At 37.7% G+C, this 26822-nt stretch overlaps 1 protein-coding gene across 6 annotated transcripts in view; it reads right to left on the minus strand.

The window, feature by feature from the left end:
• Window positions 1-1893: 1893 nt before the first annotated feature.
• SGIP1 (SH3GL interacting endocytic adaptor 1) overlaps window positions 1894-26822 on the minus strand; it is a 235658-nt gene continuing 210729 nt past the window's right edge. For all 6 annotated transcript variants that reach the window (XM_061184056.1, XM_061184061.1, XM_061184058.1 and 3 more), the window contains 6 exons: window positions 22296-22451; window positions 17842-17974; window positions 6304-6506; window positions 4770-4834; window positions 4031-4195; window positions 1894-3037 (listed from right to left, as the gene is read on the minus strand). In XM_061184056.1, coding sequence (XP_061040039.1) covers window positions 3015-3037; window positions 4031-4195; window positions 4770-4834; window positions 6304-6506; window positions 17842-17974; window positions 22296-22451 — 745 coding nt within the window. In that variant the 3' untranslated portion in view covers window positions 1894-3014. The remainder of the gene's footprint in view (window positions 3038-4030; window positions 4196-4769; window positions 4835-6303; window positions 6507-17841; window positions 17975-22295; window positions 22452-26822) is intronic.

The raw sequence follows: 26822 nt of genomic DNA on the forward strand, positions 1-26822 counted from the left end.
ACACTTTGCAGATTGAGATTCAGTAAAAATACATAAAAACAAAAATAAAACAACTGTAGTTTGACTTTCTGGAGGGGATGGTTCCTCTCCATTCACTTGAAACCATTTGAAATGTGGACATTCTTTCTTTACAGGTGAAATGTACTTCCAGATACTATGCAGTGAATTTTCATTTTGGCTGTACGTGTAGAGAAGAATAGAGTTTTAAAAATAATTTAAAATTTAATTGTTTGGAATTGTATGTTCCAATTATGCTAAAATTCAGACTAATTCTTAACAAAAATTTATTTTTAAAAATAACATGAAAATATGGAATTTATTTGAAAAAAAATATTTCCCATGTTGCAAAATAAAGCATTCATACTTTCTATGTTGTTAGAGCAGAATCTTTTTTAATCATAATGCTCAGGAAATGGTGTTCCGGTTAATGAGAACCCTTTCTTTTTATTTCAACCCTTGGTATTGAAAATCTAAATATGTACTAGCCCATTTTGTTTTAGGAATTGATAATGAATCTGACTTACTGTTTCTTTTATAATTGCATTGTCTAGGATCATTTTTCCTAACACAAATTCTTATTGTACAGTACTGTGGATACAGGAGTAACAGGAGATTATAAACTACAAGATTAAAAAAAAACCCACCAAAATCTAAATCCCTGATATGAGTTTATTGTGTTATTATTTGACCTACTTTCTGAAAGAAGAAGGGATATATTCTCTATGAAGGTTCTGGTTATTCAATAATAATAATAATAATATTTCAAAATTAATAATTTTGAAATCTCTGACTTTCATTCTGTTTCATAAAGACCAATTATGGAATCATAGGATATCTTCATAGTTTCAAATTTAGTGCCTAGAGACATTAGAATAATGTTAGAGATCATTGTAATCTGTTTTAAATTACATTATATATCAACCAAATTATTCTATGAAAAGAAAACCCTTGTGTTTAATTACTAATTCACTCTAGAAAGATATAAAATAAAATAAGATATAATGAGCAAGACATGAGAACCAATAATATTTATACACTTTTAATATGCTTTGTGTTAATATTCAATATGTTTTCTCATGAATTGATTTCTTAAAAACACATTTTTATATTCATATGCTGGATAATTCTCAATTTTCTGCTACTTACTCTCCATTGGTTTCAGTGTCTGAAATTTCCCCGTGTTTCATGGGATTTAAAAGTTTGCATTTACTATTTTGGTTACAAAATCAAATTGAATATCTTTACTTAAAGTGAGTTTATTACTTACTTGTTCAAAAAACTTCAACACCAGAGACTGCTTGGCGAGCCAATTGAGAGTTGTTTGAACAGTAAGAATTCTTCTAAGGTAAAACAGGTCATTTTGAACATTCTCTTGGTAGCAAGCACTGATTGAGAAGTACAAATATTAATTTAAAAAGTTTCACTATAAACAATTGCCAGTCACAATCTCATTTTAAATGTAAGACTTACAAAATTTAATTTGATTCTAAAATTTAAAGGGGCTAAAGGTTCTTTGTCAAGTATGAATGATGTAAAATAAAATTTATCAACTAATGATGAATATAACAACTTAATAATTATAGTTATTTAATTGTATAACCTAGAGTAGGAATTAGTTTATGTTTAAAATAGGTTCTATGACTTAAAGGAAAATTCATGTTTTCAGATTGTAATGAAGGAAGGTTTTACAACTGGGACCCCTGAAGAAGAGCTTCTTCATCCTGAATTCCCATATTATGAGGCCAGACTGAGTAATTACAGTTTTTATTATATCTTGCAACAATGAAATCATAACATACATTTTTGATAACTCTCTTTTTGATTCCCCAAGAATGGCAAAGATTTATAGTTACATACAATGAATCTTATCCAAAAGGAAATTTATTGCACAATAATGTGGTTAGAATTTGATTTATAAAGCTTATTTTTTCCTTCCCAAATGATATAAATGATGACAATTAAAATTCTCCTTCTGGATTTAAGTAGGGGACTAAAATCTTTTTTTTCTGGAATATTTAAACCAATGTTTTGGTTCCTATTAGTAAAGAGGAAGATGCTTGGTACCTTTCCCCATGCTGGATGGGAGGCATTCTCTGTTTAGAGTTATTGTGCAAAAGTTGTTAACCAGTTCAACTATGGAAATTCTTGAAATTTTAAAATCACAATTTTGGTTTTAGTCTGATTATTCAGTAATCTCCACATCTGCTAAACTGTGGAGAGAGGGGGAAGTAGTTAAGACTTCGACATCTTCTTTACTCTTGATTATAATTTCATAAACTTTAAATATGAATTGCTTTCCCTTTTTACACAAGTTATAAAAATAAGAGGCCCTGTTTACACAGTTTGCATTTTTATGAAATTTGCAGTTTGAAAAAAAAGCTTTTTAAAAAGTGGTAATTAATGCTTTTCTTTGAATATGCGCATGTACCTTAGAATTTTTATTTTTTCTGAAATAGTTTCTGACTTTAACCCACTAAATATTTGAAGATAGAATTTTTACTTAGCACTAGAGTAAAACATACTAAGGACCGAAGAAAAGGAAGTTTTTTTCTGGTTCCACTGAATTTGCTTTGTGTGTGGCACCCCCTTATGACAGCTATCAATATTATATTTAAATTTTATATATTGACAAAATGCAATCTACCTCTGTAAGCATTGTGCCATTCAACAGTACTACTATTAAATTTACATACCACAGTTTAAATTACATCCATTTCAGGAATGGTAAAATGCTAAAACTCAAGTATAACTGCCTTACTGGAATGAGTACAATTTACAAATACAATAATTACATTTTAAAACCATTAACAATATTACACCTAGAAGTAAATACTGTAGGACTGGTCATCATGGTATTGTGTGAGGGAAATCATTGCTGAAAGTCATTGACATTTCCAGCAGATATATCCCAAGTGCAGATTTTGGTTTATTTTCATCAAACCAAAATTAAAACCTGTTTCTCATACAGTAGTTCTCCATTATATGAATCCTCCAAATCCTTGCATAAGATTTTATTAGTTATCTGCCAAGTATTTTCCTGCAAAATAAAACAACATATCAACGGGTTACCTGCTAGTTCCATAATGTGGTTATTATGTGGGTAACATTTCTATTCTTCCTGCCCTACTCCTAGAAGCCAAATACTATGTAATTGAAGGGTACAATACTAACATAAAATACATAAAGTTTATTAAGTTTTCAACTTTCCAGACCAGCTAGTTGCCTTTTCACATTTCCATATAGGAATACTTTGCAGAGGTTTGGGTTTTGCCCAGAATAGCTTGGAAGATTTGTTCCTGGACGTGAGAATCCAACTTTTTATAGAAAGAGTAACCATATAATTACTTTCCACCCTGGGCCATTTTTGAGAACAAAAGGGGTGTAGTTAATAATTACATCAATACGGCAGACATAAAAACCAGGATGTATTCCAACAAATCATTGACAAAGATAATCACCTTAATATCGGGGAATTCCCACCAATAAACTCTCGTGTGTGCCAAAAACCTGTCTCATGATCACATTTCAGCTCTAGGCAACCAGTTCTGATCTCTGGTCTAGACTTTTTAAGGTGCTATTAAAGTGAAGATGGATCCTCTTAGATCTCAGCTAAGCCTAGACAAGTCTAAAATCTATGAAGACCTGCTGAAGAAAAAAAGTTTTCAGGTAAGAGATAAATTCAAAATTAGCATTTATCTTGCTTGTCAATGTAACAAAAGTAGGATTTACCCCCATTGACCTCAGTGTACACACCAATATAATGGGAATGACAGGTCAGTCCCATATAAGAAATAGCCAGAGCCATGATAAGTATCCAGGACCTTCCTGATTTCTGATTCCCAGTTTCATTGTCCTATTTTTACTTCATTCAACAATTGGTTTGCTTTCTGATTGTGATGGGGAATGGGGGTTGGGAGTGGGGAAGAAGAGGAGGAAGATGATCAGAAAATCACAACCTATTCCTTCTTAAGGAAGAGTAGCTAAGGCAACATTATTGTTTGCAAATGAAACTCACAAGATACCCACTTACCTGCAGCAAACCTTTTCTTGATGAGTGAAAATCTATACCCTGCTCCAACAAGTTCAATGTCACAGCCAGAAAGGGTGCTCCCTTCACTTGTAAACTGCACAACCAATGGGGAAGGTTTGCTTGGGCCTTCAGATAACTGAAATCTTGCCAATAAAGAGCCCACTCCTACAAAAAGAGTATTATTACAAGATAACAGTCAACGCAACATTCTGGATATAACTTTGGAAATTGTATTCAAAGTTAATGTGCAAAATCGAACTTACTAGAAAATAGTATATGTTTCAGTATAAATAGAATAAAATTTATCATTAAATATTATTCATGACTTTTTTGCACACTGATAAAAATGTAATTCAGCCAAATGGTACTTCAAAATTTGGAAGCATGCTGCTTGGAAGGCAATGTATTTTCCAGCTTATGATTAATATCAGAGGAAAGTGAAAAATATCTAACTATCAGGGAGTGTGAGATCTGATACAGAATGGAAATATGCCTCATTAAAAGCTCTTCTCTGCTTAAAGTATGGTCTGTTTGATGTGGGGTCTTGGGCAGAAAAGAGGTAGCAGAGGATTCATTGAAGAACTATTTTCTTTTATTGGTTAAAATAAGTATATACCAAAGTGAACTGACATATTTTGCTTACTTTTAGTGCTAAATGTATTTTGGTTAATAGTTTTCTAATATCTGAAAGTTATTTCAGCTTTATATATTAAATAAAATAAGCCTGTGATTATATTACCTCCATTTTCTGACTTCTGAGAAATATCAGGAATCTTCCACAATATTCTGTGCTGTTCAGCATTCCTAAAAATAAAGTAGGTAAAAGACTTTTTCATATGCAAGGGTTTTTGTTTAATGGATGTCATATTTTTCCAGATAGTGTTAATTAATAAAAATGATCTTAAAAATTTTAGCTACAATTAAAGCATTATCTATCTATATCTATCTATCATCTATCTATCCATTCCTTCCTCTTTCCCTCCCTCCTTCCATCTATCTATCATCCATTCCTTCCTCTTTCCCTCCCTCCCTCCTTCTATCTACCTACCTATCTATCTATCTATCTATCTATCTATCTATCTATCTATCTATCTATCTATCTATCCCTTCCTCCTTCCCTCCCTCCTTCCATCTATCTATCTATCTATCTATCTATCTATCTATCTATCTATCTATCTATCTATCTATCTATCTATCTATCTATCTATCTATCTATCTATCTATCTATCCCTTCCTCCTTCACTCCCTCCTTCCATCTATCTATCCATCCAACCATCTATCCATTCATCCATACATAAATACTCTCCTTTCTCTTTCCTTATTGTAACTAGTCACAACACTGTCAGAGAGATAAACATTTAGAGGACAATGCAGTTAAAATTTTTTTTTTAACACATCTACTGAATAAATAGATGGGAAGTGTTAGTTGATCAATTAATTCAGGTAATTTAAATTGGAGCTGTCACATGGCTGACATTCTTTTTTTTTTCTTTTTTAATGTTCTACTTTTTGCTTCTAACAATCATATGGAAAAACTGGAGTATTTTTCCTTAGGAGAAAAGGCTTTTTTTAACAGCTGCTATTGGTACTCAGTGTCTATTCTGTTTCTGTTCCCATACCTTCTCTAGTGTGCCTTTTAATAGTCCAGAGGCTGCAAAATGAAACTCAGACTCCCTTGTAATTAGGCTCCTAGATGCAGATTAGGGTCCATCAATTATAGGTACTACTTGAGATCTGGAGGACAGAAGGGAGGCAGAGGCCATTTTCCTGATGATTTGGGGCTGTTTTCTGCTGGTCAGCAGCCTAACTGATGTGGGGATCTTGTTAAACAGTGCTCCAGTCCAGTCTCAGTTTTGCAGTTGTTGACAAGCAGCGTAGGCAGTGCCAGTAGGAGCTTTCTTATCCTTGGATTCTCATGAGGCTGGTGGGTTCTTGAATTCAATGGCTCCACTGACAGCCTTCTAATTTCTCTCCTTCCTGGTTGTAGCAGAGGTAGCAGCTCCCCTGGTGGGCCAGTTCTGCAATCTTCTGGGAAATATTCTTGGAGATCCAGTCTAAAGCTTGTTCCTCTTTTTTTGTGTGAACATCTAAATCCCTGTGTTAAATCATTTTCTGCTTGAAATTAGCTATAGCAGCTTCTGTTTTCTGCCCTGAACCCTGACACCCAGGCCTGCTGTGATCTCTTCCTGTAGGAAACACAAATGCTAAAAAGTCTGTGATCCCTTTGCCCAGGAGCCCTTTGGTGAAGAGGAAGGGGACTAATGGCTCCTTACCAGACTGCTGGTGGGAGCACAGCCTGGAGCTTGGTTACCCCTCCATCTATGGGGACCAGGAACTGCACATTGTTGAGGGCCACGGCCGTTGTCATTGCATCCGTATTGTATTTGTAATCTATGCGCAGGTCGGTGCTTGCCGGCTCACATCGCCAGTTCACTGCCAGGTTCAGAGGCGTGGACTGAATGCCCTGGGCTGACACCTTGGCAAAGACAGGAAAGAGAACATTTAAGGCTTGACTATTAATCTGAAAGAAACCCAGAAGCTATTATTATCTCCCACTGGCATATTCTTAGATATCAAAAAGTCATAATGTTGTTCGTGCTGCTCACAAATGAGCACTCAGTAAAAAAATCACCATGAAGGGTGCCATATGAGTGAGAGCTGGGTGCTTCAGGTGAACTGTTACAGATTAAAAACATAAAATCAATTATTAAAGTTTCTATAGCACTTTAGAGTTTACAAAGCACTTTATGTCAGATAGGGAGCTGGTAGCACACTGGTTAGGAGCTGAGGCCAAGAAGGCAGACAATCCTGGGTGTGAGGTCTTTTTCCCTTCCTTCCTTCCTTCCTTCCTTTCTTTCTTTTAATTGAAATAGAGTTGCTATACAATATTATATAAGTTACAGGTGCACAATATAGTGATTCATAAATTTTAAAGGTTATACTCCATTTATAGTTATTATAAAGTATTGGCTATATTCCCTATGTTGTACAATATATCCTTGTACCTTATTTTATACCTAATAGTTTGTACCTCTTAATCCCTTACTATTGCCCCTTCCCCTTTCCCTCTCCCCACTAGTAACCACTAGTTTGTTCTCTATATCTGTGAGTCTGCTTCTTTTTTGTTATATTCACTAGTTTGTTGAATTTTTTGATTCCACATATAAGTGGTATCATACAGTATCTGTCCTTCTCTGTCTGACTTATTTCACTTAGCATAATGCCCTCCAAGTCCATCCATGTTGCTGCAAATGGCAAAATTTCATTCTTTTTTATGGCTGAGTAGTATTCTCTTGTATACATATACCCCACATCTTCTTTAACCATTTATCTATTGATGGACACTTAGGTTGCTTCCATATCTTGGCAAATTGTAAATAATGCTCCTGTGAACATGTATCTTTTCAAATTAGTGTTTTTGGTTTTTTCAGATATATCTGGGTGTGAGTTCTGATTGTCACTTCCAAGCTAAGTGATCTTTGACCAGTCACTAAAAACTTCTCTGTGCCTCAGTTATTTCCTCATCTGCCAAATGGGAATGATAATATATTTTTTTTAATTTTTAAAAAGTTTTTGGCTGTACCGTGTGGCATACGGGATCTTAGTTCCCTTACCATACTCACGCCCCCTGCACTGGAAGGGCGGACTCTTAACCACTGGACTGCCAGGGAAGTCCCAGAAATGATAATAATATTTATGCCTAGAGATGTTAGGAAGATTGAAGAATATGTTTTATATGAAACACTCAGCCTAGTGCCTCATATACAGTAAGGAGTTAACATTTTAATACATGTTACCTATTAATATTCTTATCATATTTGCTCTTCACAAACCAGCGAGTTAGACAAAGCAAGTTATTAATACTCCTTTGGGATTTGCCAAAGTAAGGACCTGAACCCAGGTCTCCTAACTGGCAGTACCACATTCTACTGTCTACTGTCAATTCTAGTTAGAAACAACTGTGAATTTGACTAAGGAAAATCCAGGTTTGAAGAAACAACAAAAAGTTATAAGACAATAATATCAACTAGAATCCTGGGCCCACAGTGAAAAACTTGCAAGGTTATTATTTCTATGTACCTTTTACAAGTACGTGCGCACTGCAGGGGCCGTGTGGGTGGTGTCTGTGCCCTTGCAGTTTTATTCATGGAGTATGAGTTTTGCTGATTTTAAAGAATATAAACAGCTCTTTATTGGCCTAGTAATGCCTGCACATATGGACACCACGTGGAAGGGTCCTGAAGGCAGGCTGCACTTAAAAGTCAGGCATGGTTGCTGCAGAAACAAACCCAGACGTGGATTCTTTTATAAAATGACAGACATGGCTTTTGATGACATAATTTTAGTTTGATGACCATTATAATAAAAGCTTTAAAACTTTATAATAATCTCTATGATAAGCCTTATAATAAAGTTTTTAAACTTTAAATATTTTTAGCAGCCCAATCCTCTGCAAATGCACTTTTATTTAGAAGTCTGTTATTTAAGATAGCTCAAAAGCAGAGCAGACTCACTCTCTCCACCCATTTCTATACTCTGTCCTCGGCAGGAGTTCTCAACTTCTTAGTAGTTCCTCTACCTGGGGAGGTGCTTTATGGATATGTGACTGTCCCAGTTACTGGGAGGGTGCTACTGGTGGCCATAAAGTAAACATGATGTGATTTGATCCCACAAAATGCTAATTATGCCTCCCAACCAATCCCTTGCATTGTTGAAAAACAATAACAACAACACAACTAAACCACAACAAAAGGGATTCCTCAGAGCACCTTTAAAACAAAATGGCAGGCCTAGGGTTACTTACATTTCACAAAGTACTTTGACATGTGTTAGGGTGTTAGCTCCTCACAGCCTATAAAATACCTAGGTAGGAATCATTTTTTCCTAATTTGCAGATGAGGAAACTGAGGCTCAGGGACATTAAGTGCCCAAGGTCAGTGGACAGTAGGAAGCTGACTTAATTCCAGAATTCAGTCTCTTGCCTTCATTATCGTACTTCACACCAAGCTCATATTGCAATAGGTGAATTCTGTCTACTTTCTAGGCTTTGTTATAATGTCCAAAGCTTCGATGATATTATTCTTACTAGAAAAACATTATATTCATTTGTATTTTTGTGAAATGTACAATTACATAGATACTTCACATTCAATGGTTCCCTTACAACATGTGGTTTTCAATCCACAGGGTGCATTATAATCATTTGGTGGACTTGTAAAAATATATACACCTGAGGAGGGAGGGGCAAGATGGCGGAAGAGTAAGACGCGGAGATCACCTTCTTCCCCACAGATACATGAGAAATACATCTACGCATGGAACTGCTCCTACAGAACACCCACTGAACGCTGGCAGAAGACGTCAGACCTCCCAAAAGGCAAGAAAATCCCCACGTACTTGGGTAGGGCAAAAGAAAAAAGAAATAACAGAGACAAAAGAATAGGGACGGGACCTGCACCAGCGGGAGGGAGCTGTGAGGGAGGAAAGGTTTCCACACACTAGGGGGCCCCTTTGTGGGCAGAGACTGCGGGTGGCAGAGGGGGGAAGCTTCAGAGCCACGGAGGAGAGCGCAGCCACAGTGGTGCGGAGGGCAAAGCGGAGAGATTCCCGCACAGAGGAGCGGTGCCGACCAGCACTCACCAGCCCGAGAGGCTTGTCTGCTCAGCCGCCGGGGCGGGCGGGGGCTGGGAGCTGAGGCTCGGGCTTCGGTGCTAGCCGGGAGGGAGTCCGGGAAAAAGACTGCAGCTGCCGAAGAGGCAAGAGACTTTTTCTTGCCTCTTTGTTTCGCGGCGCGCAAGGAGAGGGGATTCAGAGCGCCGCTTAAACGAACTCCAGAGATGGGCGCGAGCCGCGGCTATCAGCGCGGATCCCACAGCAACAGGGACGCAGAGGGAAAAACGGAGAGATTCCCGCACAGAGGCTCGGCGCCGAGCAGCACTCACCAGCCCGAGAGGCTTGTCTGCTCACCCGCCGGGGCGGGCGGGGGCTGGGAGCTGAGGCGCGGGCTTCGGTCGGATCGCAGGGAGAGGACTGGGGTTGGCGGCGTGAACACAGCCTGAAGGGGCTAGCGCACCACAGCTAGCTGGGAGGGAGCCCGAGAAGAGGTCTGCAGCTGCCGAAGAGGCAAGAGACTTTTTCTTGCCTCTTTGTTTCGCGGCGTGCAAGGAGAGGGGATTCAGAGCGCCACTTGAACGAACTCCAGAGACGGGCGCGAGCCGCGGCTATCAGCGCGGACCCCAGAGACGGGCATGGGACGCTGAGGCTGCTGCTGCCGCCACCAAAGAGCCTGTGGGCGAGCACAGGTCATTCTCCACACCGCCCCTCCCGGGAGCCTGTGCAGCCCGCCACGGCCAGGCTCCCGTAATCTGGGGACAACTTCCCCGGGAGAGCGCACGGCGCACCTCAGGCTGCTGCAACGTCACGCCGGCTTCTGCCGCCGCAGGCTCGCCCCGCCTCCTCCGTACCGCTCCCTCCCCCTGGCCTGACTGAGCCAGAGCCCCCGAATCAGCTGCTCCTTTAACCCCATTCTGTCTGGGCGGGGAACAGACGCCCTCGGGCGACCTACACGCAGAGGCGGGTCCAAATCCAAAGCTGAACCCCAGGAGCTGTAGGAACAAAGAAGAGAAAGGGAAATCTCTCCCAGCAGCCTCAGAAGCAGCGGATTAAAGCTCCACAAACAACTTGATGTGCCTGCATCTGTTGAATACCTGAATAGACAACGAATCATCCCAAATTTAGGAGGTGGACTTTGGGAGCAGGATATATTAACTTTTCCCCTTTTCATTTTTTTGTGAGTGTATAGGTGTATGCTTCTGGGTGAGATTTTGTCTGTATAGCTTTGCTCTCACCGTTAGTCCTAGGGTTAGGTCTGTCCGTTTTTTTTTTTTTTTTTTACTTAAAAAATTTTTTCCCCTAATAAATGTTTTCTTAATAATTTTTTCCTTATTTTCTATTTTTAAAAAATTAAAAAAAATTTTTTTAATAAGTTTTTTCATATTTTTTATTTTAAAAAATTAAAAAAAATTTTTTTCTTAATAAATTTTTTCTTAATAAATTTTTTCTTATTTTTAGTATAAAAAATTAATAAATCTATTTTTAAAAATTAAAAAAAAATATTTTTCTTAATAAATTTATTCTTAATAATTTTTTTTCTTATTTTTTATTATAATTGCTTTATTTTATTTTATTTTATCCTCTTTCTTTCTTTCTTTCCATTTTTTCTCCCTTTTATTCTGAGCCGTGTAGATGAAAGGCTCTCGGTGCTCCAGCCAGGCATCAGGGCTGTGCCTCTGAGGTGGGAGAGCCAACTTCAGGACACTGGTCCACAAGAGACCTCCCAGCTCCACGTAATACCAAATGGCGAAAATCTCTCAGAGATCTCCATCTCAACCTCTAGACCCAGCTTCACTCAACGACCAGCAAGCTATAGTGCTGGACACCCTATGCCAAACAACTAGCAAGACAGGAACACAGCCCCATCCATTAACAGAGAGGCTGCCTAAAATCATAATAAGGCCACAGACACCCCAAAACACACCACCAGACGTGGACGAGCCCACCAGAAAGACAACATCCAGCCTCATCCACCAGAACACAGGCACTAGTTCCCTCCACCAGGAAACCTACACAACCCACGGAACCAACCTTAGCCACTGGGGACAGATACCAAAAACAACGGGAACTACGAACCTGCAGCCTGTGAAAAGGCGACCCCAAACACAGTAAGATAAGCTAAATGAGAAGACAGAAAAACACACAGCAGATGAAGGAGCAGGGTCAAAACACACCAGACCTAACAAATGAAGAGGAAATAGGTAGTCTACCTGAAAAAGAATTCAGAATAATGATAGTAAGGATGATCCAAAATCTTGGAAATAGAATAGACAAAATGCAAGAAACATTTAACAAGGACGTAGAAGAACTAAAGAGGAACCAAGCAACAATGAAAAGCACAATAAATGAAATTAAAAATACTCTAGATGGGATCAATAGCAGAATAACTGAGGCAGAAGAACGGATAAGTGACCTGGAAGATAAAATGGTGGAAATAACTACTGCAGAGCAGAATAAAGAAAAAAGAATGAAAAGAACTGAGGACAGTCTCAGAGACCTCTGGGACAACATTAAACGCACCAACATTCGAATTATAGGGGTCCCAGAAGAAGAAGAGAAAAAGAAAGGGACTGAGAAAATATTTGAAGAGATTATAGTTGAAAACTTCCCTAATATGGGAAAGGAAATAGTTAATCAAGTCCTGGAAGCACAGAGAGTCCCATACAGGATAAATCCAAGGAGAAACACACCAAGACACATATTAATCAAACTATCAAAAATTAAATATAAAGAAAACATATTAAAAGCAGCAAGGGAAAAACAACAAATAACACATAAGGGCATCCCCATAAGGTTAACAGCTGATCTTTCAGCAGAAACTCTGCAAGCCAGAAGGGAGTGGCAGGATATACTTAAAGTGATGAAGGAGAAAAACCTACAACCAAGATTACTCTACCCAGCAAGGATCTCATTCAGATTTGATGGAGAAATTAAAACCTTTACAGACAAGCAAAAGCTGAGAGAGTTCAGCACCACCAAACCAGCCTTACAACAAATGCTAAAGGAACTTCTCTAGGCAAGAAACACAAGGGAAGGAAAACACCTACAATAACAAACCCAAAACATTTAAGAAAATGGGAATAGGAACATACGTATCGATAATTACCTTAAATGTAAATGGATTAAATGCTCCCACCAAAAGACACAGACTGGCTGAATGGATACAAAAACAAGACCCATATATATGCTGTCTACAAGAGACCCACTTCAGACCTAGAGACACATACAGACTGAAAGTGAGGGGATGGAAAAAGATATTCCATGCAAATGGAAATCAAAAGAAAGCTGGAGTAGCAATTCTCATATCAGACAAAATAGACTTTAAAATAAAGACTATTACAAGAGACAAAGAAGGACACTATATAATGATCAAGGGATCGATCCAAGAGGAAGGTATAACAATTGTAAATATTTATGCACCCAACATAGGAGCACCTCAATACATAAGGCAAATACTAACAGCCATAAAAGGGGAAATCGACAGTAACACAATCATAGTAGGGGACTTTAACACCCCACTTTCACCAATGGACAGATCATCCAAAATGAAAGTAAATAAGGAAACACAAGCTTTAAATGATACATTAAACAAGATGGACTTAATTGATATTTATAGGACATTCCACCCAAAAACAACAGAATACACATTTTTCTCAAGTGCTCATGGAACATTCTCCAGGATAGATCATATCTTGGGTCACAAATCAAGCCTTGGTAAATTTAAAAAAATTGAAATCGTATCAAGTATCTTTTCCGACCACAACGCTATGAGACTAGATATCAATTACAGGAAAAGATCTGTAAAAAATACAAACACATGGAGGCTACACAATACACTACTTAATAACGAAGTGATCACTGAAGAAATCAAAGGGGAAATCAAAAAATACCTAGAAACAAATGACAATGGAGACACGACGATCCAAAACCTATGGGATGCAGCAAAAGCAGTTCTAAGAGGGAAGTTTATAGCAATACAAGCCTACATCAAGAAACAGGAAACATCTCGAATAAACAACCTAACCTTGCACCTAAAGCAATTAGAGAAGGAAGAACAAAAAATCCCCAAAGCTAGCAGAAGGAAAGAAATCATAAAGATCAGATCAGAAATAAATGAAAAAGAAATGAAGGAAACAATAGCAAAAATCAATGAAACTAAAAGCTGGTTCTTTGAGAAGATAAACAAAATTGATAAACCATTAGCCAGACTCATCAAGAGAAAAAGGGAGAAGACTCAAATCAATAGAATTAGAAATGAAAAAGGAGAAGTAACCACTGACACTGCAGAAATACAAACGATCATGAGAGATTACTACAAGCAACTCTATGCCAATAAAATGGACAACCTGGAAGAAATGGACAGATTCTTAGAAATGCACAACCTGCCGAGACTGAACCAGGAAGAAATAGAAAATATGAACAGACCAATCACAAGCACTGAAATTGAAACTGTGATTAAAAATCTTCCAACACACAAAAGCCCAGGACCAGATGGCTTCACAGGCGAATTCTATCAAACATTTAGAGAAGAGCTAACACTTATCCTTCTCAAACTCTTCCAAAATATAGCAGAGGGAGGAACACTCCCCAACTCATTCTACGAGGCCACCATCACCCTGATACCAAAACCAGACAAAGATGTCACAAAGAAAGAAAACTACAGGCCAATATCACTGATGAACATAGATGCAAAAATCCTCAACAAAATACTAGAAAACAGAATCCAACAGCACATTAAAAGGATTATACACCATGATCAAGTGGGGTTTATCCCAGGAATGCAAGGATTCTTCAATATACGCAAATCAATCAACGTGATACATCATATTAACAAATTGAAGGAGAAAAACCATATGATCATCTCAATAGATGCAGAGAAAGCTTTCGACAAAATTCAACACCCATTTATGATAAAAGTCCTGCAGAAAGTAGGCATAGAGGGAACTTTCCTCAACATAATAAAGGCCGTATATGACAAACCCACAGCCAACATTGTCCTCAATGGTGAAAAACTGAAACCATTTCCACTAAGATCAGGAACAAGACAAGGTTGCCCACTCTCACCACTATTATTCAACATAGTTTTGGAAGTGTTAGCCACAGCAATCAGAGACGAAAAAGAAATAAAAGGAATCCAAATCGGAAAAGAAGAAGTAAAGCTGTCACTGTTTGCAGATGACATGATACTATACATAGAGAATCCTAAAGATGCTACCAGAAAACTACTAGAGCTAATCAATGAATTTGGTAAAGTAGCAGGATACAAAATTAATGCACAGAAATCTCTTGCATTCCTGTATACTAATGATGAAAAATCTGAAAGTGAAATTAAGAAAACACTCCCATTTACCATTGCAACAAAAAGAATAAAATATCTAGGAATAAACCTACCTAAGGAGACAAAAGACTTGTATGCAGAAAATTATAGGACACTGATGAAAGAAATTAAAGATGATACAAATAGATGGAGAGATATACCATGTTCTTGGATTGGAAGAATCAACATTGTGAAAATGACTCTGCTACCCAAAGCAATCTACAGATTCAATGCAATCCCTATCAAACTACCACTGGCATTTTCCACAGAACTAGAACAAAAAATTTCACAATTTGTATGGAAACACAAAAGACCCCGAATAGCCAAAGCAATCTTGAGAAAGAAAAATGGAGCTGGAGGAATCAGGCTCCCTGACTTCAGACTATATTACAAAGCTACAGTAATCAAGACAGTTTGGTACTGGCACAAAAACAGAAATATAGATCAATGGAACAGGATAGAAAGCCCAGAGATAAGCCCATGCACATATGGTCACCTTATCTTTGATAAAGGAGGCAAGCATATACAGTGGAGAAAAGACAGCCTCTTCAATAAGTGGTGCTGGGAAAATTGGACAGGTACATGTAAAAGTATGAAATTAGAACATTCCCTGACACCATACACAAAAATAAACTCAAAATGGATTAAAGACCTAAGTGTAAGGCCAGACACTCTCAAACTCTTAGAGGAAAACATAGGCAGAACACTCTATGACATAAATCACAGCAAGATCCTTTTTGACCCAGGTCCTAGAGAAATGGAAATAAAAACACAAATAAACAAATGGGACCTAATGAAACTGAAAAGCTTTTGCACAGCAAAGGAAACCATAAACAAGACCAAAAGACAACCCTCAGAATGGGAGAAAATATTTGCAAATGAAGCAACTGACAAAGGATTAATCTCCAAGATTTACAAGCAGCTCATGCAGCTCAATAACAAAAAAACAAACAACCCAATCCAAAAATGGGCCGAAGACCTAAATAGACATTGCTCCAAAGAAGATATACAGATTGCCAACATACACATGAAAGAATGCTCAACATCATTAATCATTAGAGAAATGCAAATCAAAACTACAATGAGGTATCATCTCACACCGGTCAGAATGGCCATCATCAAAAAATCTACAAACAATAAATGCTGGAGAGGGTGTGGAGGAAAGGGAACACTCTTGCACTGTTGGTGGGAATGTAAATTGATACAGCCACTATGGAGAACAGTATGGAGGTTCCTTAAAAAACTACAAATAGAACTACCATATGACCCAGCAATCCCACTACTGGGCATATACCCTGAGAAAACCATAATTCAGAAAGAGTCATGTACCAAAATATTCATTGCAGCTCTGTTTACAATAGCCAGGACATGGAAGCAACCTAGGTGTCCATCATCGGATGAATGGATAAAGAAGATGTGGCACATATATACAATGGAATATTACTGAGCCATAAAAAGAAATGAAATGGAGGTGTTTGTAATGAGGTGGATGGAGTTAGAGTCTGTCATACAGAGTGAAGTAAGTCAGAAAGAGAAAAGGAAATACAGTATGCTAACACATATATATATGGAATCTAAGGAAAAAAAAAAAAAAAAGGTCATGAAGAACCTAGTGGCAAGATGGGAATAAAGACACAGACCTACTAGAGAATGGACTTGAGGATATGGGGAGGGGGAAGGGTAAGCTGTGACAGGGTGAGAGAGTGTCATGGACATATATACACTACCAAATGTAAAATAGATAGCTAGTGGGAAGCAGCCGCATAGCACAGGGAGATCAGCTCGGTGCTTTGTGAACACCTAGAGGGGTGGGATAGGGAGGGTGGGAGGGAGGGAGATGCAAGAGGGAAGAGATATGGGAACATATGTATATGTATAACTGATTCACTTTGTTATAAAGCAGAAGCTAACACACCATTGTAAAGCAATTATACTTCAATAAAGATGTTTAAAAAAAAATATATATATATATATATACACCTACGTCGCATCCTGAACCAATTAAATAAAAATCTCTGGGAGTGTCAGGGCCCAGTAGATATCTCTGTCTCTGTCTCTGTCTCTATCTTTATCCCTCTCCCCTCCCCCCTCCCCATCTCCATCTTTATTTATCTATAAATAGAGTTTTATATAGACATCTATCTATATTTATATCTGTGTCTGTCTATAATTAGCACCAGTTCAGAATCAGCATTTGTTTATAACCACCCTGGTGATTGTAAAGTACACTCATGTTTGAGATGCACTGATTTCTATTAAAGTACAACTTTCAAAAGAGATCAAGTGGCTAGGAATCAGTGGGATACTCAAGCTCTATAGAATCCTGGTTTGAAACGGGCTTATTTATTAAATCAGTAATATTTTGGGGTAAAGGGAAATCCTAAACACAGAAAGAAAGTTCTCATATCCTGTAATGTGTTGTACCAAATATTCTCATTAAATTATTTCTTAACATAAGTTTCATCAGAATTTATTTCATAGACTATCACATTATGAAAAAACACCAAATTATTTACATTTAATCATTTAAAGTAAGAGATTTTAGTACGGTAATATTCTTAACACAATTACAGTGAACTATTTTGTCAATATTTGTAATCTTAATTGATGTAGTTTTCTGAAAATTCATTTTTTGGCATGTTTCCCTAAATTTGAATGAAATTTTTTACTTGCAGGTTTCAACTAATAAGAATATGTATGAATATTCTTGACACTATATAGCCTCCAAATAGTCTTTTAAGGTTTCTATTCTCTTATAAATTGTAGCTTTTAAATAATATTGAAAGAAATGTTACTTTGTCTACTTTTATTTAATGTTAGGTATGTTAGAATATACATTTGTAATGTGAAAGAGACACCTTGACCATATAAATAGGCTTACCTGATATTTGAGCATATCCACATTATAATACGTAGCCTGGGGTTTTTGTTCCGACACTTTCTTTAGATGAATCATCAAATTTGGCATGTTTACCCAGAATTCCTTGGCATTGGCATCATTTTGGGTATTATCACTATTCAATTGGGAAGAAAAAATGATTGAGTAGCATTTTGTAACAAACATAAACCACACAAAAAAGCATCTTAGCAAATTGTCATCTGATTTCTATCTCCATCTTTGACAATTTGTAGAGATTATATTATTAATAGTATAGTTTTAGTATAATTGCAGTCCCAAATGGTATTATGTTAATAGATTAATACCCATTGGGAGGCATTATTGTATTGCTATAAATCTCAGTGATTTATACCCAGTAATATTACCCAGTAATATTAATCAATCATGATGATAACTGGTTGCTTTAAACACTGAATTATTTATTAACCCAAATTTAATAGCCCTTTCTACATTGCCACCATTTCCTATGAATTAGTCGGTTAATGCAATCAAGGAGCCGAGTACATTGATTTTCTTTTGAATTTACTTGAACAGTAGGTTCTCAGAAATTACTTATATTTAAGTATTTAAATATAAAATACTTAAATATTTGTAAGCAAACATTTGTAAACAAATGTGTAAACAAATATCTGTAAACATGGTCTTTATCTCCAACTGAGGAAAAAGAGTGATACTAAAATCATCATGCTCCTTTTTTAGCAGTCACAACAGTTTATCTAAGAGCATCTAAATCATAAAAAGTCACCTCACTTATAAGATGATCCTGGAATTTAAATGATAATAACCATGGTAGTTACACTAGACAGTGCAGTCTTGGTGAATTAAGGAGTTTTGTATTCCTATGAGGGTCGTCAGTGTTACTCTGCGGCCTGTCCACAGGCCACTCCCCCCATGTCTTTTGAAAATGTTTGTCTCAATGGCAAAAAGAATCAGGCTACAGTGTGAAAAGCACCTGCTTACTTCCCACATGATGAAGAAACTGGGGCCCAAGTGGTTCAGTAACTTACTGACATTTCACTTTCAGAATATCCTATGTAATACAATAATAGTAGTTAGAATTTTTTGAGCCTCTATTATGTGCTAGGCACTCTGTTAGATACATTATAAACTAGTTCATTAAAATCTACCCTGCAAAAGAAGAATTATCTTCCTTTTTAAAGATAAGCATATGTTATAAAAAGAGAAAATTAGAGGTCACAGAGACAGAAGGGTGTGATACAGTGATAAAGGCAGGTCGAAAGTAAGTTCCTATGGTTCAGCCTCCAGAAGCCAAACATATCAAGAGCTGAGTCAAAAAAAACATCAGGGCCTTGAAACTGCTTCTGGTCAGTTAGGAGCGAGTGGTCGTGGGCGTCACGTCTCAGCAAGACCCCTGTGGTTCTGTTGTGCCTGCTATAGGCTGTTGAGGACAGAGAAAACCCTGTGCCTCTGGGCAGGAGGAAGTGAATGGAAAAGACTCCTGGCCCCTCGTCCTTGCCCGTGGCCCAGCTAAGCTAAGGATGCTGATAAGTGCTGTCTAAACTGTTATTATCTAAAACATCCAAGTTACCCAGAGCTTCCAGAGTGGTAGCTACACAAGGAGGCTGGAGCTAAGAACAGTAGAGGTTCAGCAAAATTAAGTAATTTACTTAAGGTTGAACAGCTAATAAGTAACAGAGTCAAGATTCCAGCCCAAGTCAGTTTTACTGCAGGTCATACTTTCCCACTATACCAAAAGAGATGTGGAATTAATATCCAGCAACATTTTATTAATTTGTGCTAAGTAAATCCAAATAACTGAGAAAATCCCAATTACATGTTTAATAGCAAAATAAGCTAAGGCATATATCTATAATTCCTCGGAGAACTTGCTTTAACAAATAGTCAAGAAAGGTTTGTCAATCAAAAGCTTGCACAGAGATGCAATTCTTGAATACTCATAAAGCCTTGAGAATTCTTCAGACTCAATTGGTTTAGCGATTGTTCCTGAACATCCTTTGTAAGCCAATCCCTTTCATAAGGGAAAAGTAGAAGTAAGTTTCAATTTGGTCCCTGTCACAGGGATTGCAAACCCAAATGTCTCCAGGGGCCAAGCTGCTAACCTAAATAAGTCTTTCAGTAAGGATAACTGAGAAGATTGGCTGGGTGTAAGATAACAGATGAAGAAAGGCTTGAACAGCATTTGAGAATAATGCTTGGTTCCATGGCTTTTTGAAAAGTAGGTGTGGCAGCAGTGGTGGCGGAGTGGCGCTACATACCAAAAGCAAACAGTCTCTAGGACTGATGGGTCACCAATCACAGCCCTGACACAATCATCAAATACTTAGAGTTAATAAAGTCCAAATTAATAAGAATTTTTTTGTTTTTGTTTTGTTTAAAAAACAACTTAAGGGTCCATATGTTTTGTCACACAAAACATTCTCAGACTGATATTTAGTTCAATTCATAAGACTGATGTATTAATATAAGTATAAAACTCTGGCACATATGCCTAAGAACTTGGCAACATAACTGCCTAAAAGTGCAACAAAAGTTATAACTCTCACATCAGTGATATTTACAGCCAAACTGGTGAGATGGTGGCACGTAGTTCCTAATTTCAGATGGAGGAACCTAGAAAAATAAAATTAACTCGCTGTGTGGCTCGCCGTGCACATCAAAAACATGGAGGGAAACTGAAATAAGAAGTTGCCAATTTCCAATCTTGATCATTTCACATTTATTTTTCATTTAAAGGGTGAGCATGTCTTTTGTATTTTTAAGCCTGGAATCAAGTTTTCCAATTAAACCATCACAAGGACCAAAGAGAAGGAGGTGATCTTGGTCATCACCTGAAACACCTGTGACTGTTTTTTCATCAGGGAAGCTAAAAAGTCTCATTCAGGCAAGAGAAAGAGAGTGACAGTATTGGTCCTCAGATTCCAAATAACCTCTAGTTATTTCTACATAAATATCCAGCTTGACAAAATTCTCTAAATTATAGTTGAATTGTTCATTCATTCAACAAAGACTACTCAAGTCCTTATTAGGCATAGTGGAAGGTACTGAGGATACGGTGGTGAACCAATAGATGTGTTCTATTCCCTCATGGATTTTACAGTCTAGCGGGGGAGATGGATGGATGAAGAAAACAAATAGATATGTAATTATTAGTTTTAGTAAGTGTGACAGAGGGAAGAATAGGGAAGACTGAGAGAGAATAACAAGGCGATGTGATTTAGTGTGGGAGTGGGGAGAAGAGTGGGGAGGTCAGGGAAGGCTGAGTGGAGCTGAGATCTGAAGGATGAGTATGAGTCCGGTGAAGAAGGGTGGAAATCCTGTTGGAGGCAGAGGAAACAAGCATACAAAGTCTTGATGTGGGAAAGGACTCAGCAGTTCCCAAGACTGGCAGGTCTGGCTGGAGCTACAAGGATTCTGAGGAGGATGGTGGGAGATGAGGACAGACAGACAGGCAAGAGTGGATGACTCAGGGCCTTGAAGGCAATGGTAACAAGTTTGGATTCTGGTACAGATGCAACGGGAAGCCATCAGAGGACTACGAGCGAGGACAACCTGATTTACCTCAAAAAAGGTCATCTGGTTATTGTGTGTAGGAGTGGGGCAAGACTGGATGCAGGGAGGGAAGGAGGAAAGCAGTTGCTGTGGTCCAGGGAAATGATAGTCACCATTTGGATAGAAGAAGTGATGATAACAGGGAAAAAGTGGCCATTTTAGAGAGAGAATTTTGGATGGAATATCAGGAGTTATTGATGGAAAAAACTGTCAAGAATGACTTTTTTTGTCTCATCCATTGTCAATAATTAACTTGTAGAGTGGATCATTTTTTAGTAGCATGTATATATGTGTGTGTTGTGTGAACGTGCATGTGCATATATATATATATGATAAAGACATCAAATTCAGATTTAATAGGAAATGTGAAGAAGTGTATTTATGTAAACAAATTCACATAAGCTTCTTTGATGCCATACATGTAAAGTTCCATCAAAACAATCATTATTACAGTACAATGAAATTACATGTTTAACAAAGAGATTTTCAAGCTTATATGAAGAGTAGCTCACAGTTCAGATATCATTTGATTTTAGAAGATGCTAACACAACAAATGGATTTTATTCCTTTTATTGGGCTCATTTTCCACCATCCTCATCCATTGTCTACCAGTGATAAGCAAAACAGACAATGACTAAATTGTCACTAATGCAGATTTCATTACTCTAAATGTCTCTTTAGCCACTTGAGATAGTTGGCCATTAAAATACATATATGCACACGCACACAATCACCCACCAACAATTTTTACAGCTGGTAAAAGTTCTGGGATTGAATCTACAAACATATCTGAGTAGCAGCAATTTCAGTACAGTGTATCTCTCTCACTAAATTACATCCCTCATCTAAGAATAAGGTGCTAAGCCACACACATCTCTAAAAAATTTGTGCAAAATATATTTACCAGCAGAGAAGTTGGGGATTTGGCAGGACGTGTTCTAACCTGCTGAAATTTGTCACCCGAAAAGTCAAAGCAGCTGGCGATGGGTTGTTGGCAAAGTGTCTGGTGATGCCGGCAGGAAAGGACAACACCATTTCTCCAGTAATCTTCACGATACATCTGGCATATCACAACACGTGAGAGGAAAGAGAGGAAACCTAGGTCAACATGCTGTGAATAAAAGCAGTTGTGAAAAGCAAAGATTTCTGTAACAATATGACACAGCAGAAGAGAGGAAAAGTAAGCTCTTACAATTCACTCTCAGCTACTAACTCATTTCTAAAGACCTGAGGACTCAAAGGTTTATTTTAACACTTCTCCAAAAAAGGTGGCTATTTTGTTGAAGGTGTTTTTGCACCGTTAGAAGAAAAGTGCAGCTTTTTTCTTTCTGTAGAAAAGTCTGTATGTTCACCTCACAAACAGAATCACTTATTCTGGTGATTCTCTCTCTCTTTGACTGCTGAATTGATGGCAGCATATTTGAAGATATTAAATTGCACAATGTTATCACACTATTCACTGGGACTTATTTTAGTTCTCTGAGTAATGTGACTGATGCCTTGAGTGTGTTCTTTTATGGACACATGGGGTAAACTTCCTGCTTCCCACTTAATTAGATCTTTATTCCATTAACTTGTCTATCTGGTTGAAATTATAAAATCAGTCATATATATAAGTTAACACAGTTGGATGATAATTTGGAAGAAATAATAATCCTTTTTAAAAAAGGGCTTTATTGAAGTATAGTCGATATATAATAACTGGTGCTTATTTATAGTGTAAATTTCCATCATTTTGGACATAATCTACATCTATGAAACCATCACACAATCAAGATAATCAAGATATCTAACCTCCCTAAGAGTCTCCTCCTGTGTTTTTGTTTTCCTCTCTCCTGCCCTTCTCCATCCTTTCCCTCTCTGTCCCTTGGTAATTACTAATATATTTTCTGACATTACATATTAGTTTGGACTTTCTAAAATTTTATATAAACAGAATTGTAAGGTGTGTGATTTTTTCTTTTTGGTCTGATTTTTTTCCACTCAGCATGATTATTTTGAGATTCATCCATGTAGTGTGTGAATCAATAGTTCATGTCTTTTTATTGCTGGGTGGAATATGGATATACCACAGGTTCGTTTTGAAAATTCATTCACTTGTTAAAGAACATTTGGATTCTTTCTATCTTTTGCCTATTACAAATAAAGCTGTGATGAATATGCGTGTACAAGCCTGTGTATGGGCACATGCTCTTATTTCTCTTGGATAAATATATGACTGGATCACATGATAGGTGTACCTTTAACTTTTTAAGAAACTGCCAAACTGTTTTCTGAAGTGGAAAATACAGCTGAGTGTGAGAGTTTCAGTTCCTCCCCATCCTCACCAACACTTGGTAGGATCTGTCTTTAGTTTGTCATTCTCATAGGTGAGTAACAGTATCTCATTGTTGTTTTAGTCTGCATTTCCCTAATGGCTAAGGATCTTAGCACCTTTTCATGTGCTTATTTGTCATCAGTTATTTACTCAGGTGAAGTGTCTGCTCAGATTTTTTGCCAGTTTTTTAAATTGAGTTTTCTGTTCTCTTATTAATTTGGGGTTTTATTTGGTACATTCTGGATATAAGTATTTTATCGAATACATGCTTTGCAAAGAATTTTTTTCCCCAGTCGGTGGCTTGTTTTTTTTTCTTTCTCTTAAGAGTAATTTGAAGAGCAGAAATTTTAAATTCATCAATTTATTCTTTTATGGGTTGTAGCTAATCACTTTATTCTTTTGGAGTCTTATCTGAGAAATCTTTGCTAAATCCAAGGTCACAAACATTTCACCTATGTTTTATTCTAGAAATTTTTAATTTTTAGTTTTACATTTAGCTTTATGATCCATTTTTGGTTAATTTCTGTATGTTTTCTGTGAGGTATGGGTCCAAGTTCATTCTTTAGTGTGTGGATATGGGTATCTAATTGTTCTATCACCATCTGTTGAATTTATCCACTTGGTAACTTTGTTGAAATTCAGTTGTCCATATATGTGTGGGCCTATTTCTAAATTCTCTATTCTGTTCCATTGATCTATTTTGTCCGTCTTTACACCAATCCCACACTGTCTTGATTGCTGTAGCTTTAAAGTTATTCTGAGATCAAGTAGTATTAGTCTACCAACTTTGTTCTCTTTCAAAATTGTTTTGGCTATTTTAAGTTCTTTGTATTTCCACATGAAACTTAGGATCACTGTGTCAATTTCTACATAAAATCAGTGGAGTTCCAATTCACCCTTTACTGTCTGCTCTGAGAGAATCAGTATTGGGCCATTAATATATTTTTTCTTTGCCAACATAACAGGCACTATCTTACTTTTTGTCAGTAGAGGGCACTAGAAAGACATTGCAGGAAGAAGAGAATTTTCCCTTCCTGGTTCCAGTGTGCTTGCTAGGCAGTCCTCTGCAGTACTCAAGGCTTTTCTAGAGCTAGGCTCCTGCAGTGCAGGAGGCACGTGGCACCCAGGAGTGTGGGTACTGCAACCCATGTGGCTTTGCTAGTGCCCAGTGACACTGGCAGCTTCCACAGCCTCTGGCTCCTGATGTCCGTGTGGCTGGGCTGTCCCAGTGCCCAGCTCTTTTAATGCAGATGGGGTCCCTGGCTCCAGGCTCCTATCATATGCACACCTTCTCCATAGCCAGCTTCTGCAGTGCATGGTGGTCTGCGGTACCCACGGGCCATTAGCTTCCTCGGGCGCCCTCCTCAGCCAGTTTCGCAGTGGAGTGTGCCTCAGTGAGACACCTCCCACGAACGCCTGTGAATCTGCTGGGCTCTCCCTATGCCATGGCCTGGAAACTCTCCAGGAAGTCAGTTGGGGCAATCATACGGCACATCTCACCTCTCAGGGGTCACTGTCCTTCACCTGAGGTCCTGTGTCTTGCAAATCACTGTTTCATATATTTTGTCTGTTTCTGCAGTGTTTTCGGGTAGAAGGGTAAATTGGTCCCTGTTATTCCACCTTAACCAGAAGCAGAAATCTCAAAAAGATTATTCTTCTTTGGGAAATGGTAAATATTTAAAATGAGTGAACTTCTTTATAACTTTCCTATACATCTGGATAATTGACCTTTGTACCATTTCTGCAACTTTAAGTTCAGGAGTGTACTTTCTAGGGAAATTGAGGTTAATAAATGAAAACTTCACTCACACTTGAATATAGGAAACTCTATTTGCCCCATAGTCACCTTGTATGCTGTGTAACTGTGATCGATGAGGCACAAGTGGCTCAGATGAGATGGTCCTTGGCACACATTCAAAACAGCTTGTGTGAAGAACTGCTATAGCCTTGTATGTGTAAGGCTGGGTTTGGGGTAGAGGTGGAGGGCAGGTGAGCTTCCTAAAGTTGCCATGTGCCCCCTCCTCCCACTCAGATAATATCATCCCTAACTCTGAACTGCTCTGAATAAGAATTCTGGTTTCTGGAAGTTTGCCCCTCCATCTCTGCTGGAGAATATTGCTGATCTCCCAGTTTGGTGCCAACTCTGCTGTCTTCCTTCTCTGTCTTTTAGATCCATAAGGCTTGCTTGATTTACTGGTGATGAATTGGTGCTAAGCCTGGACTTCCCCTTAAGCTGAGTCTACTCTTAACGTTTTTCAATATGTGGGCAAGAAAAATTTTATTTGACGACCCTAGAAGAAAATACTAACTAGTCAGAGCACTTCAGCACCTACCATCACTCAGTACAGTGTTAGCAGTGGTTGCCCAAATGTTTTTTTAATTGGTAAGGAATCTACTCAGTTTCTTTTCCACGTTGCTCAAAATGAGCTCTAAGTGGTGTCTTGGTGGAGGATAAAGTTTCTCTTTTGAAAGAAAGTCAGCAAGGGGAGGAGGTGGAATTTATTAAGTCAATAAACATTTATCGACGCCTAACTATGTAAGTTGGGGTTGTTTGTTTTTGTTGTGAGTGGGGAGGCAATTAAAAAATGAGCAAAAGACATATATACACTAATATGTGTAAAATAGATAACTAATAAGAACCTGCTGTATAAAAAATAAATAAAATAAAACTCAAAAAAAAAAAAATGAGCAAAAGAGCCCCTGCCTTCAAAGGGCTTACAGTGTCAGGTGGGCTATGAGAGAAGTAGTCAGTATAAGCCAATAGAGGAAGCACCCAGGCTCCTCAGTTACATTACATTTCTGAACTGCATCTCAATTGTCAGAGTCAGACCTTTGGTGATTTATTAATCCATCCAGTGTCTAAGTCGATCTGAAATTTTCTATATAAAAATTAATATTTTCAACCTATACTCACTCACTAAAGGAAAGACTTTGTTCAACAGTAATGATTGTTCCTATCAGTGTGTGATGTGGCTACATTTCATGTGAGTTTAAATCATGGAAATCTGAAATACTGCAATATGGAAATATTGACACAGGTACTTTATGATGTAAATTTAAAACCATATGAATCCCCGCAAATGAAACATCTGTCTAGAATGGCAAGATTTCCAA

The sequence above is a fragment of the Eubalaena glacialis genome, chromosome 3, assembly GCF_028564815.1.
Source record: "Eubalaena glacialis isolate mEubGla1 chromosome 3, mEubGla1.1.hap2.+ XY, whole genome shotgun sequence".
Taxonomy (NCBI): Eukaryota; Metazoa; Chordata; class Mammalia; order Artiodactyla; family Balaenidae; genus Eubalaena; species Eubalaena glacialis.